This window comes from Mobula hypostoma, chromosome 1 (genome assembly GCF_963921235.1).
Source record: "Mobula hypostoma chromosome 1, sMobHyp1.1, whole genome shotgun sequence".
Lineage (NCBI taxonomy): Eukaryota > Metazoa > Chordata > Chondrichthyes > Myliobatiformes > Myliobatidae > Mobula > Mobula hypostoma.
The window spans coordinates 47,966,214-47,980,303 of record NC_086097.1 but is presented as its reverse complement, the minus strand read 5'-3'; the positions used below and the strand labels follow the sequence as shown (position 1 = coordinate 47,980,303).

Genomic DNA, 14,090 nt, shown 5'->3' with positions numbered 1-14,090 from the left:
TGAGGTCATTCAAACGACTGGAGGGTCAACTTGCATTTAATGCTGATGACCATACTATAATCACGCTACACCCACTAGGAGGTGGAATCGTCAAAGATTAATGTGCGAAAATTAATTTATCCAAAAAGTTAAGGGGTGGGCAGAGAAACAATTCCGACCATTATGTAGCTGAAATGTCGCAACTCGTGCTACCTCTTCACCCAACAATGTCTGATAGTCACTTGGAATTTCCAAGTACCCATGAGACCATCCCTTAGGTATCTGACAGTCCACAAATCCAATGGGGGGGGGGGGGGTGGAAACAGATAAGAATAAGCCTTTCATCCAATCCCATTCCTCAAATGAAATTGGGTCAAATTCTGCTTGTACTGGGAAACAGAGACCCAGGTACTGATCCAAACTCCTGCCTTACTTGAAGTGCCCAAGATTAACCCTCCCACTCTTAACAGAGTTTTTAAACATAAAAATCCATCCCCACTTCATTAAGTTCTCCAAGCATCAAAAGGGTATTAAATTTAGAAAGAAAGATTTTCCCCAGGTCTAAGCCACTGGAGATTATGTAACTTGCTACTGGGTGCGAGAAAGAACATAGCTCAATAAAATCTCAACGAGAAAGAATCTTAAATGGAGTTGGCTCTATTGCAAAAATTCTGTCCACAGTGCTGCGGGACAGAATCTATTTAAAAATGTCTAATTAATTTTTAACATGTTTTTGGCTGTATAAAACAATACCAGAGTCTTTGAATAACACCGCTTCTACTTCCTGAGGAGACTGAGGTCCTTTAGAGTATGGAGGGCTCTCCTTCACATGTTCTACCAGTCAGTTGCTGCCAGTAGAATCTTCTAAGCAGTAGTGTGCAGGGACAACGGCATCAAGACAGCTAATAGCAACAGGCTCAATAAACTGATTAGAAAGGATGGCTGCATTAGAGGAGTCAAACTGGACACACTGGAGGCTGTGGAAGAACAAAGGACCCGACAGAAAATCCTGGCCATTCTGGACAATGTATCTCACCCTCTGCATGCCACCTTGGTTGAACAGAGCAGCACTTTTAGCAAGAAACAAAGACAACTGCACTGCTCCAAAGAGCGCTATACCCTCAGCCATTTGGCTCTATTAAGAGTCAATCTATAGTCAGGAAAGTGATGACACCCCCCCCCCACCTCATGTTAGACTGTTTGTGGCAACTTTTTAATTTCTTTCTACTTCTCTTCTAATATTTATACCTGTGCACTTGTAATGCTACTGTGACACTGTAATTTCCTTTGGGATCAATAGAGTATCACCCAACTTACAAATCTTGAAACTAAAATATCAGCTGCTTTTCAACATCATAATGCAAGTGTAAGTTAAACAGAAAAGACAAGGATCAATCTGAAGCATTAACTTTCTATTTTTGTAGATGCCGCTGACTGAGTGTTTCCAGCATCTTCTACTTTTCGTTTCAAATTTCCAACATCTATTCACATCAACTTGTCTTCAGCAAGTTCCACAATAACTTCAGAAAGCAATTTGACCCAAAGCTGAAAGTTTATCCATTTTGTTAGTAAATATTGCAAATCTGTCAGCCCATCCACTTGCATATGCATCTGTTACTGTCCTTATATTCCCAGGAATTAATTTGGTGTTGAATTTCATACCTTACCTTGATATTACCAACAAACCAGATAATTTATAAATGTCACCACCATTACGCCTATGGAAATACCACTATACATATACAATTTTTCCATTCAATATTCTTATCAGTAATTAATGTTTCACTTTGACCATCAAAAGAGTCTTTAGCTAATTCATCAAGAAGAGGGCAGTTACCGTGGCAGCAGTGATTCCAGGAAAGAGTCGTAACAATCCCACATTTCGATTCATGTTAGTGTGAACTCTAAATTTCTTAGTTGACCGTGGTCTCCAAACATCATCCCAGTTGACTATAGGAAACAAACAATTTCACTGCAGTTTAATAAAACTGATTTCTATTCCATGGAGAGTACAGCATGTTTAAAGAAAGGAATTTGAAAAAAATACAATTAAATCAAATTAGATTATTTCAGTAAGTCCGTCTTTTCACCTTTGGCCCTTTACTTTCAACTCAGCTCAAGCCAAAGGGATTATAGCTACAGGAAGTTCCAAAAACATTCTGTGTTTGAATTGTTTTATTCTAGTTCCTGGTGAGGGGGGGATCGTGACAAAATTTTCAAAAAGAAAGTGAATGGCTTTGAAAAGGTACAAGGGTGATGTTCTGAGTCACAGTTAAACATTGTTAGAGAACAGAGGAGGAAGTTCCTCTCCACACAAGTTACAAGCACTTGGCATTGAAACATTGAACATAGGCAGTTGAAGATTGTTAACACATTAGATTATTTATTCATTACCTCATTTGGAAAGACTATTACAGTACTTGAAATATTACATTTTAAACATGATAGACAAATTAATATGGGACTGTTTTGATTGCTCAGCTGACCAAGAGGTGGCGTCGATCATTTCCTTTCAAGAGTGCAACCTTTGTTGTGCCAACCATATTATCAGGCATGTTACAGGGAAGTGTTTGGTCCCCTTTCTCAAAGGGATAAAGACAAATTTTAGTCAAGCAAAAGCTTCCTAAAAGGCAAAGCTGAGTTTTGTGAAACTATGCTGTGAGATGAGTCTCAAGTAGATAAAGAGATAGGAAATTCTGGAGGTATTGAAAACCATCCTGATTTTAGCATGATGGATAACCCAGGTATATGGGTATTACTGCATGTACATTGTATTAGATATTCATACATCAGATTCCATTGAGTGAATCCAAACAATTGCAATTGCACATCTATTATTTGATCTATAGAGCATTTGTCCTTCCAATAGTACTGAATCATGGACCACCGACAGTAGACAACTGAAAGACCTGAAACAATGCCAAAGAACTTCAAGACTGAGGATCAGCTGGAAGGACAGACCCAGTAACACCAGCGTACTGGAAAGGACCAACATCAACAGCATTCCCACCACAATTAAGCCACACCAACTCCAATGGATAGGTCACCTAGACAGGCTACCTAGACAGAATGAGGCTTTGCTCCTCCAACTGGAGAATGACCTCATCATGGCAAAAGCAGCAGTCATGGACCAACATGTCGAAATAGGAATGCAAATTGGAATTACAATGGTTGACCACCAGGAAATTCCACTTCTGGTGATTTTTTTTTTTTAATCTCTTTCCGCGCCCCCCTCCCCCCAACTCTCTGGTTTCCATGGGGAACAATCACTTCCTCTATTTATCCATCCCCACTAATCTCCCTGCTGGTACACATCCTTGCAAGTAACAAATGCTACACCTGCCCATTCACCTCCTCCCTCACCTCCATTCCCAAACAGTACTTCCAGGTGAGGACCTCGATATAGTAGCTATCACTAAAGAGGTGGTGCTGAGCAAACTTGTGGGCCTAAAGATAGACCAATCACCTGGTCCTGATGGAATACATCCCAGGGTGCTGAAAGAAATGGCAAAGGTTATAGTTGAGGCCTTGGTGATAATTTAGAAACTTAGAAAACCTACAGCACAATACAGGCCCTTCGGCCCACAAAGCTATGCCAAACATGTCCCTACCTTAGAACTACCCAGGCTTTACCCATAGCTCTTTATTTTTCTTAGCTCCATGTAGCCATCCAGGAGTCTCTTAAAAGACCCTATTGTTTCCACCGCCGCCGCCAGCAGCCCATTCCAAGCACTCACCACTCTCTGCATAAAAAACTTACCCCTGATATCTCCTCTGTACCTACTTCCAAGCACCTTAAAACTATGCCCTCTCGTGCTAGCTATTTCAGCCATGGGGAAAAGCCTCTGATTATCCACACGATCAATGCCTCTCATTATCCTGTACACCTCTATCAAGTCACCTCTCATCCTCCATCGCTCCAAGGAGAAAAGGCCGAGTTCACTCAACCTATTCTCATAAGGCATGCGCCCCAATCCAGGCAACATCCTTGTAAATCTCCTCTGCACCCTTTCTACGGTTTCCACGTCCTTCCTAGTGAGGTGACCAGAATTGAGCACAGTACTCCAGTCTCACTAAGGTCCTATACAGCTGCAACATTACCTCTCGGCTCTTAAACTCAATCCCACGATTGACGAAGGCCAATGCATCGTATGTCTTCTTAAACACTGAGTCAACCTGCCAAAATTCTTTTGAATCTGGGCAGGTCCCGTCAGATTGGAAGAAGGTGAATATCATGCCACTGTTCAAAAACAGAGGTAGACAAAAGGCAGGTAACTATAGGCCAGTTAGTTTAACATCTGTAGTTGGGAAAATGCTATCATTTAGGTATCATAAAAGAAGAAATCGAGAGGCATCTTTAAAGAAATGGATCAATCATGCAGCCACAGCATGGATTCAGCAAAGGAAGGTCCTGTTTGACAAACTTACTGGAGTTCTTTGAGGATATAATGAACAGTGGATAGAGAGGAACAGATGGATGTTATTTACTTGGATTTCCAAGAAGGTGTTCAATAAGGTGTCACATAAAAGACTAATCCATTAGATAAGGATGCATTGAGTTGGGGGTGATGTATTGAGGATTGTTAACTAATAGAAACCAGAGAGTTGCGATACATGGGTGTTACTCTGGTTGGCAATCAGTGGTGAGCAGCGTACTGCGGGGTTGGTGCTGGGCCCACAACTGTTCACGGTATACATTAACGATTTGGAAGAGGGACTGAGTGTAGTGCATCTAAGTTTGCTGGTGACACTAAATTGAGTGGAAAAGCAAATTGCACAGAGGATACAGAGAGTTTGCAGAGAGATATATAGATAGGTTAAGTGAGTGGGCAACAGTCTGGCAGACAGAGTACAATGTTGATACATGCAAGGTCATCCACTCTGGAAGGAAAAGTGGAAGATCAGATTATAATTTAAATGATAAAAATAAATTGCAGCATGCTGCTGTGCAGAACGACTTGGGAGTGTGTGTGCATGAATCGTAAAGAGGTTGGTTTGCAAGTACAGCAGGCTATCAAGAAGGCAAATGGAATGTTGGCCTTCATTGCTGGAGGGATTGAATTTAAGAGCAGGGAGGTTATGCGACAACTGAATATGGTACTGATGAGGCCACATCCAGAGTACTGCTTGCAGTTCTGGTCTCCTTGCATCAGGAAGGATATATCCTGTCTGGGAAGCCTCCAACCTGAAGGCACGAACATAGCTTTCTCCTTCCGGTAACTCTTTCTCTTTCCCCTTCTTTTCCACACTCTAGCCTCTTAACCCTTTCATCAACCTGCCAATCAATTCCCCTGGTGCCCCTCCTTCCCTTTCTCCCATGGTCAATTCTCCTCTATCAGATTCCTTCTCCAGCCCTCTACCTTTCAAACCCACCTGGCTTCACCCATCCCCTCCCCCCACCTTTTTATCCTGGTGTTTCCCCCTTCCTTTCCAGTCCTAAAGCGCTGATGTTTTGGGCCATGGCTTTTTATTCCTCTCCATAGATGCTGCCCGACTGTTGACTTCCTCCAGCACTGTGTGTGCGTTACTCCAGGTTTCCAGCATCAGCAGAATCCCGTTTATGAGAAGGGCTTGGCACAAGTTTGTGATAGACCCAAGCTTATAATACTATGAAAGTAATCCATGAATAGCAAATCAAAAAAGTAGAAATGTTTGAGTATAAATAAAAGTTTGGATTTTATAATATGCTCAAGCCATTCATTACACACTAATTTGCTACAGACTATTGGCTTTTGCATTAGAATTTACTGAGAATTCATTTTGCTACAGCACTCTGTATCAGACCTGGGAGGAATTAAAACTAAGTTGTATATTTGTTGCTGAGTCATTAGCCTTAAGAATTAGACTCAACCAGGAGGTGGAACTTGGAATAAGTAAGCTAAAGCTAAATCATATAGAAAGGGAAATAAAAGGAGAGGAGGAGAGAGATAGAAAGGGAGTTATTAAAAATGTACTTCACTTTTTCAAAGTTGCCAATAATAATTAAAATGTGACAGTGATACATAACTTCTGTGGCCAAAAAGAACAGTTACCAATAGACAAAGCACCTAGTCATTGAGAAATTACTAATCTAAACATCTTTTGGCACACTCAGTGGGTTTCGATACTACAGGTTACACAAGGTCCATGTATTTCAATGGCATGACTTTTGGTGAATTATGTGCTAGTGCAATTTCCAGAGTGGAGAGTTCAGAAAGCAATTTCCCAATTTCTGGGCTTACCATTAAGCTATTTTGTGACAATCATCTCTGATAGCAAAGAAATGCGAATTCTAGGATTTTATCCAATTACAGAACATACTTAATTTGATCACAATTACAAGAGATTACCTAAACCATGCCTTCTAAATAAAGCTTTGAAATAAATGTCATTGTAATTCTGTTCACTAATGATTTCAGTGCACAAGTTTAAGATCTCTGCCTTTTATCTTTAATTTGTGAATTGCTTTAAAAAAAATAGAAGCAGTTTGCTGCCAAGGAGATTGAATGTATTGGTAGTATTTGACTCCCCATTTTTGAAAACAGGAAGCCTCGTAGAGAACAAAACAAATAAGAGATTTAATTTTCTGCCACAGGTGGCAATCCAAAATTCCACATTGTTCACCGATTCACAATTTTAAGGAGAAGGAAACAGACACTTTTTGGAATGTTGGGGTGGAGAGTAGCAAGGGAGATAATTACAAATCCAACGGTGGCCAAGATTTAAAAAATCTGCCAAAACTGATTCAAACAAATAAATCTTATGATACAAAGTTTGGGATTATAATTTAATTGCTGTCTTCTCAGCCTTCAAATTTGATAATCAATTTGTCAGCAACGTGACAAAATAAGTAGCTTAATAATAAGGCATTACACAGAAAAGAGAAAGTAACTACATTGATTTTTTAAGGGAAATGAATAAGATTTAGAATTGCTTCTTTCCACTGACTTTGAACAAATTGTTTTGAAATGCTGAGGGCATGAAGAGGATATTTTTTCTATCTAGCTCAGCTTAGTTTTTCTAAGTGTCATAACCAGTTTCAAATTTATTAACTGGTTCCATATACATTCAGGGGTCACTTTATTAGGTACATCTGCTCATTAACGCAAATATCTAATTGACCAATCACATTGCAGCAACTAATGCTTAAAAGCATGCAGACATGTCAAGAAGTTCAGTTGTTGTTCAGACCAAGCATCAGAATCGGAAACGTGATCCAAGTGACTTTGACTGTGGAATGTCTGTCAGTATCAGACGGGGTGGTTCAAGTATCTTAGAAACTGATCTCCTGGGATTTTCATGCACAAGTCTCAAGAATTTACAGAGAATGGTGCGAGAAACAAAAAACCTCCAGTGAGCGGAAGTTCTGAAAATGCCTTGTTAATGAGAGAGGTCAGAAAATGGCTAGACTGCTTCAAGCTGATAGGAAGGTGACAGTAACTCAGATAATCTCACATTATAACAGTGTCGTGCAGAAATGCATCTCTGAACACTCAACATGTTGAACCTTGAAGTGGATGGGCTACAACAGCAGAAGACCACAAACATAAATATTAAAGTAAAAATATTACACTGGCTTAATTGATGAGGAGGGAAGGAAGGGTTTATTAAAAACTGCCAACTCTGCAATCATAGCAGCAGTCCATAACTGTGGGACTAGTATAGGAAAAATCCAAAAACAAGAGGTTAATGTCTGCTGTAGCTTTGCATAGAATCCAACACAAATCTTCTGTACTCCACCCTTCTGCTCATAGTTCACAGCATTTACCGAAAAATTCAGGACACTTAGCACAACAAGCAGCCTCTGAACAAAGGGAACCAATTGATATTTCAAGTTAATGACCTGTCATCAAATCACTGCCCCGAAATATTATTTGCTTCGCTCCACATGTACAGCTGTTTAGACAGCGCATGCTCAAATTCAGATTTCCATCATCGGTGTTACTTTTCCGTTTTAGCATTTAGTTCTGTTAATATCTGCATTTATTTTAAATTCAGATAACTCCCCTGCATGTGTTAGTGATAACAATTTCTTATTTATCTTCCCTTTCTTGAAGATTTGTTTTACATTTCCTTTTACTGATGGACTTTTTTTTAAAAAACTATTAGATCAAGTTAAAATATACATTTTGATTTCCATAGACTGCTAAGTACTCATATTTGATGGAGGTTAATACCTGCTTGGAGAGGTTATTTGAACCCACTGTCAAGGACAAAATCTATAGTTGATCTTGCTGTGGTCATGCAGTTGTTTTTGCAGTATGCTATCTACACTCTGGACACTTTATTGGGTACCTTATGTATCTAACAAAATAGCCACAGTGTACATTCTCCAGTTACCCTGTTCCAAAAAGGAAACCCTACTAACACCAGATAATATCTGTGTACTCTAATGTACTACATCTTTACTTCTACCTTAATACCAGGTGAATTCCTCAGCTAAATAACTGTTTGCATATTTATAAATTAACACAAAAAGTTATAAACTAAAGTTCCTCTTCTTAAAAACAAAACTTGAGAGGAGAAATGAAAGAGGATCAGGAAAAGTCTGTAAGCAGCAGATTCTCTTGGAGAGGTTCAGTCCTAGAGAACTACACTCTCAAATGAATGTTGAGTTTTGTATCATGAAACCACTTGATAAAACATAACTAGATATTTCTTTATATTAAGCACTAGTCATGGATGGCTAGTTGAGATTTCATACGAATTAGGTCATAATTAAAGTATCATGGGACACACTCAAAAATATATACCTGCATGATGAATATATGCTTAATTTGTCCATTTTGTCTAATAATAAATGCAGCATGCACTTGGACTATCTGTCTAGTTTACTCTGCCAGTTACTAAAAAAAATGGCAGGTATTTAAGTTAGTTACTTTAATGTTTATTAACATTAGCTACTTGCATTCAGCAAATCCATAATACAAGCGATTCAAAGATTTTCTATGTGTTCCACATTTGCAAAAATAATGCCATTACTAAATCACACCCAATATGGAATTGACATTTAAAAATTATGTACAGAGTACATAAACTTGATAAACAATTGGGCTACAACAAATGCATTTACCTTTAATTTCTACTTCAGCATTGACAAGTGGCCGCATATTTGGTGAGGTAAATGCAGAAAAACTTGCAGAATCTATTTTTGTCACTTGATTTCCTCTGTACAACTTGTGTTGAAAGTAGAGACCAACCTAAATAATTTAACACAAAAATCAGTAATGCATATTAGTAAAAATATCAGTTTTCAAATTACCAAGTCAACCAGACTGGACCCTTCATTTCATCAGAAGCTGCATGCTTACCTCTGGGATCACAAACTGGCCAGCAATCAGCAACGCCCCAAGTAAATTATCGTGGCCATCATTTCTCATCTCATAGATGGGAACCTAAAACAATGCAATGTTAAAAACAGAAATGATTAAAGGAAATTGATAAAGAAAGTCTGGTTCGATGACTTGAATTTGAGTGAATTAATTTCTTTTTGAAAAAACTTTGCAGTCCATTTCCTTTCATTGCATTTTATCTTCCTCCTGCCGCATTGCACTGGCCAACCTAATGACTGCTGGAATTTGTTTTGCTCTGTTAGAAAAGACACTGGTCATACAAAAGGCACTTGATAAAATCCTTCATAAGTGACTAAGTCCAGGGATATAGATGCAACAGACAAGCTTCAAGGAATATTTGACCAAAATATGAATTTCAGAAGGCCAGGAATACAAGAACCAATACTAATGTTTTGGTACTTTGTTATATTTCAATTGTTAAATATTGTCCACCTCATACATGTATAAAGGTGTGTATTTTTAGGATCTGTGTCTAAGATTTCCTTTTGCATGCTTGTATCCATCAAGTAAACACTTAAACTGTCTATTTTGATAGGGTAGAGCAGGTGTATGTGGTACTGTGGAAAATCCTGCATATTCCCTAGGATATGGACAAGAAGGAACAGGCAGTATGTTATGCACTTCGTGACAAAGAACCTCAATGACCAAAAAGCTTCCCAATATACTTACGGACTGAAGTGTTCTGGACTCGGCCTGCTTTCAGGCCTGGTGCACAGAGCTAACCTCATTGGGCTCTCATACCCTGGAGTCAGGCAGTGCAGTCTCAAGCATTGGGGCTTCAGGCAATATAGTGTGGGGGCGGGGGGCACATCCTGACAGCCAGCAAGCACAGGGACATACTCTTCCCTTCTGAGAAAATTGTCAAGGACTTAAGTTAATCTGACAAGGTGAAATTTAAATGGGGTGGACACAGAACAACTTAACTCTATTCAGCTTGAATTTTAACTTCACAACTGCATTCACATGACATCCACAGAATCCAAGGATCAATTTCTGCTTCTCATTACCTGTTCTTTCTCTGTAAAAGTTCTACCTCTGTCAATATCTTTTTCAGCTTTCATAAATGAATATACTTGCACTTGTTACAAAATCAGAAAACTCTGCGAGTGTTCCATTGTGTGCATTAGGGATGGATGATAAAATTCAGTAATTAGTATTTATTAAAGCCCTCATTCCAGCTTGCTCCAGAATGTATCCAAATCCAGGTACTTCAACTTCTGCTATAGTATTGCCAAACATCAGGCACATTTAAGAATGCAAGATTCAAAGTTACAGAATTAAAGTCTTTAAACAGACAAATAAGAGTTGTAAAAATTGATCTAAATATACTAACATTTTGCCAACAGACTGCTGGCATGGTGCTTTTGTAGTCGAATGACTGCATAATTTGCCTCTCACACCAATTTTGGAGTCAGGTCGAAGATGAGACCCCAGAAGCACTTTGCACCAAACCCTTCAGATTCTACCTGTTACCTGAATGGGATCACTGACACGGATTGAAATGTACGTACATACAATTTTTTCCCTCCTCCACTTTATCAATGAACTGATATCACTCATGTTTTGCATTAATTTGTATTTTACTTTTTAAAACAATTTCTGAATATTTCAATCATTTCAAAATGTCTCTGACCATCATTTAGAAGCAGTCAAATGACCTTCAATGGCAGCAAGCAGTCAAAAGGGCTTTGGGGTCGGTGTAGGATTTAGGATCCACTGCCCAAGGGTCGTCACTGACTGCATCCTTCTCCGTGCTGCCTGATGCCTACTGTAATGAAGACCCGAGTTTTATGGGCCCCACAAGGCTGCAGATGCTGCTGGGGAGGGGGGAGAAAGAGGTAGGAAGAGGCAAGACAATTCTACATGATTCAATTGAGTTAGTTTCCAAAATAACAAATTTTAAAACATTTGGAATATGGTTAAACTTTGACCCATTCTGCTCCTGCAAATCTGTGCCCTGAAAAGATTAGGGGGGATTACAAGTATGAAGGAGGTGGAGAGGTTTCAAGCACACACCGACGAGCTAAGTGAATGGTGCCAGTGTGGCAGATGAAATCCAATGCTAAGAAGGGCTCCTGCACTTTGGAGTACATCACAGAAAAGCAGAGCATGCAATTTGAATTTTGCATGTGATATTTTAATCCCCGAAAAATTCAATGCATTTTGATTTATCAACATAATGACAGATGGATTTGCATCATGCTGAAAGTTCAACCCAATTAAAGTAACTAACAAGGTTCCCCTCCTATACCTTATCCAGATTAACAGCACTGAAAGCCCATTAATTAGAATTACTGGTTTCCTGAACGCTTATTGCAATTTCATAGGTCATGGGAAAATGTCTATTTCTTTTATTGATACCAGAATTCTTTTTTTTTATATATATAGAAGTGTCTAATTATCCACTTACGTGATAGTATTTGAACTTAATATAATAAAAGTTTGGCATTTCAATTACTAATTTGGTAAATTAATAAGTTTTCATATTATAAGACAATAAGATATGAGAGAAGAATTAGTCTACTCAGCCCATCGAGTCTGCTGAGCCATTCCATCATGGCTGATTTATTATCCTTATCAACTCCATTCTCCTGCCTTATCCCTGTAACCTTTGACATGCTGACTAACCAAGAACCTGCCAGCCCCTGTTTTAAATATACTCAATGACATGGCCTCCACAACCATCTATGACAATGAATTACACACATGCATCACCCTCAGGCTCCCCACCTATGTTCCAAATGAATGTCCCTCTATTCAGTGGCCGCACCACTGGCCCTACACTCTCCACATCCACTATCTCAGCCTTTCAATATTCGGCAGGTTTCAATAAGATTCCCACCCTCCTCCAACACCGCCCCCCCCCCAAAATTCTTCTGAACTCCAGCGAGTACTGGCCAAGTGCTGTCAAACACTCCTCGTAGGTTAAGCCTTTCAATCCTGGAATCATTCTCACGAACCTCCCCTGGACTCCCTCCAATGCCAGCGTATCCTTTCTCAGCTAAGGGGCCAAAAACTGCTCACAATTCTCCTTGTGCAGTCTGACCAATGTTTTATAAAGCCTCATCATTACATCCTTACTTTCATATTCTAGTCCTATTGAAATGAATGCTAAAATTGCATTTGCCTTCCTTACCACTGGCTCAACGTGCAAGTTAACCTTTATGTAATCCTGCACAAGGACTCCCAAATCCTTTTGTACCTCTGGTTTTTGAATTTTCTCCCCACTTAGAAAATAGTCTATACCTTTATTTCTTCTACCCAAGTGAATGACCATACATTTTCAGACACTACATTTCATCTGCCACTTCTTTGCCCATTCTCCCAATCTGTCCAAGTCCTTCTGCAGACTCCCTGCTTCCTCAACACTACCTGCCTTTGTCTGCAAACTTAGCCACAAAGCCATCAATTCCATCATCTAAATCACTGACATATAATATGGAAGAAAAGCAGTCCCAGTACAGGGCTCTACAGAACACCACAAGTCCTCAGTACCCAACCAGAGTAGGCCCTCTTTATTCTGACACTTTGTATCCTCCAATCAGCCGGTCTTTTATCCATGCTAGATTTTTTCCTGTAATACCATGGGCTCTTATTTTGTTAAGCAGCCCCATGTGTGGCACCTTGTCAAAGGCCTTCTGATAATCTAAGCACACAACATCCACTGACTGTCCTGCCTGTTACTTCCTCAAAGAATTCCAACAGATACGTCAGGCAAGATTTCCCCCCGAAGGAAACCATGTTGACTTTGGCTTACTTTATTATGCGACTCCAAGTAACTAGAACCTCATCCTTAGTAATGGGCTCCAACATCTTCCCACTGAAGTCAGGCTAACTGGTCTATAATTTCCTTTCTTTTGCTTTCCTCCCTACTCAGAGTGGAGAGACACATATGCAATTCTCTAGATCTCCTATACCATTCCAGAATCCAGTAATTCTTAAAAGATGATTACTAACAATATCTTCAGCTACCTCTTTCAGAAATCTGGGGGGGGGGGGTCTATCCAGGTGCCTTATTTATCTTCATTTCCCAAAACACCTTCTCCTTAGTAATAGTAATGACACTCACTTCTGCCCCCAACTCTCAAATTTCTGGCATTCTTTTAGTGTCTTCCACAGACATCAGTCTATCAGGTTCATCCACTATTTCTTTGTCCCTCATTACTACCTCTCCAGTGGTCTAGAATCCACTCTCACCCCTTATTCTTTTATATCTGGAAAAAAATGTGGTTCGTGTGTTGTTTTTTTTTCTTTTACGAAAGTTGCCTTCTGTTGGCTTTTAAAAAGCTTCCCAATCCTCTAACTTCCAAGTTCGACAATATTATAAGCTAATTTTTGCCTTCGTACTGTCTTTTGACATTCCTTGTTACCTAGTTGCCTCATCCTCCCTTTAGAATAATTCTTCTTCTTTAGGATGCATCAATTTGCACCTTCCGAATTGCTCCCAGAAACTCCAGCCATTGCTAATCTACTACCATCCCTGCTAGTGTCCCCTGCCAATCAACTTTAGCCAGCTCCTCACTCAAGCCACTAATTCCTTTTACTCCACTGCAATACTGATACATCTATTTTCTCCCTTTCAAACTGCTGGGTAAATTTTATCATTATGATCACTACCTCCCAAGGGCTCCTTTTCTTTAAACTCCCTAATTTAATCTGGTCCATTACATGACAGCCAGTCTAGAATTGCCTTTCCCCTAGTGGGCTCAACCACAAGCTGCTCTAAAAAGCCAACTCGACAATTCTACAAATTCCCTCTTAGAATCCAGCACCAATCTG

The 14,090-nt window shown here is 39.5% G+C and overlaps 1 protein-coding gene across 2 annotated transcripts in view; it reads right to left on the bottom strand.

The window, feature by feature from the left end:
• The window catches only part of aspg (asparaginase homolog (S. cerevisiae)), a 100,813-nt gene that overhangs the window by 57,682 nt on the left and 29,041 nt on the right, over nt 1-14,090 (bottom strand). For both annotated transcript variants that reach the window (XM_063048044.1, XM_063048051.1), the window contains exons 6-8: nt 9,270-9,353; nt 9,032-9,158; nt 1,817-1,929 (exon numbers count right to left, since the gene is read on the bottom strand). In XM_063048044.1, the coding sequence (XP_062904114.1) occupies nt 1,817-1,929; nt 9,032-9,158; nt 9,270-9,353 (324 nt within the window). The remainder of the gene's footprint in view (nt 1-1,816; nt 1,930-9,031; nt 9,159-9,269; nt 9,354-14,090) is intronic.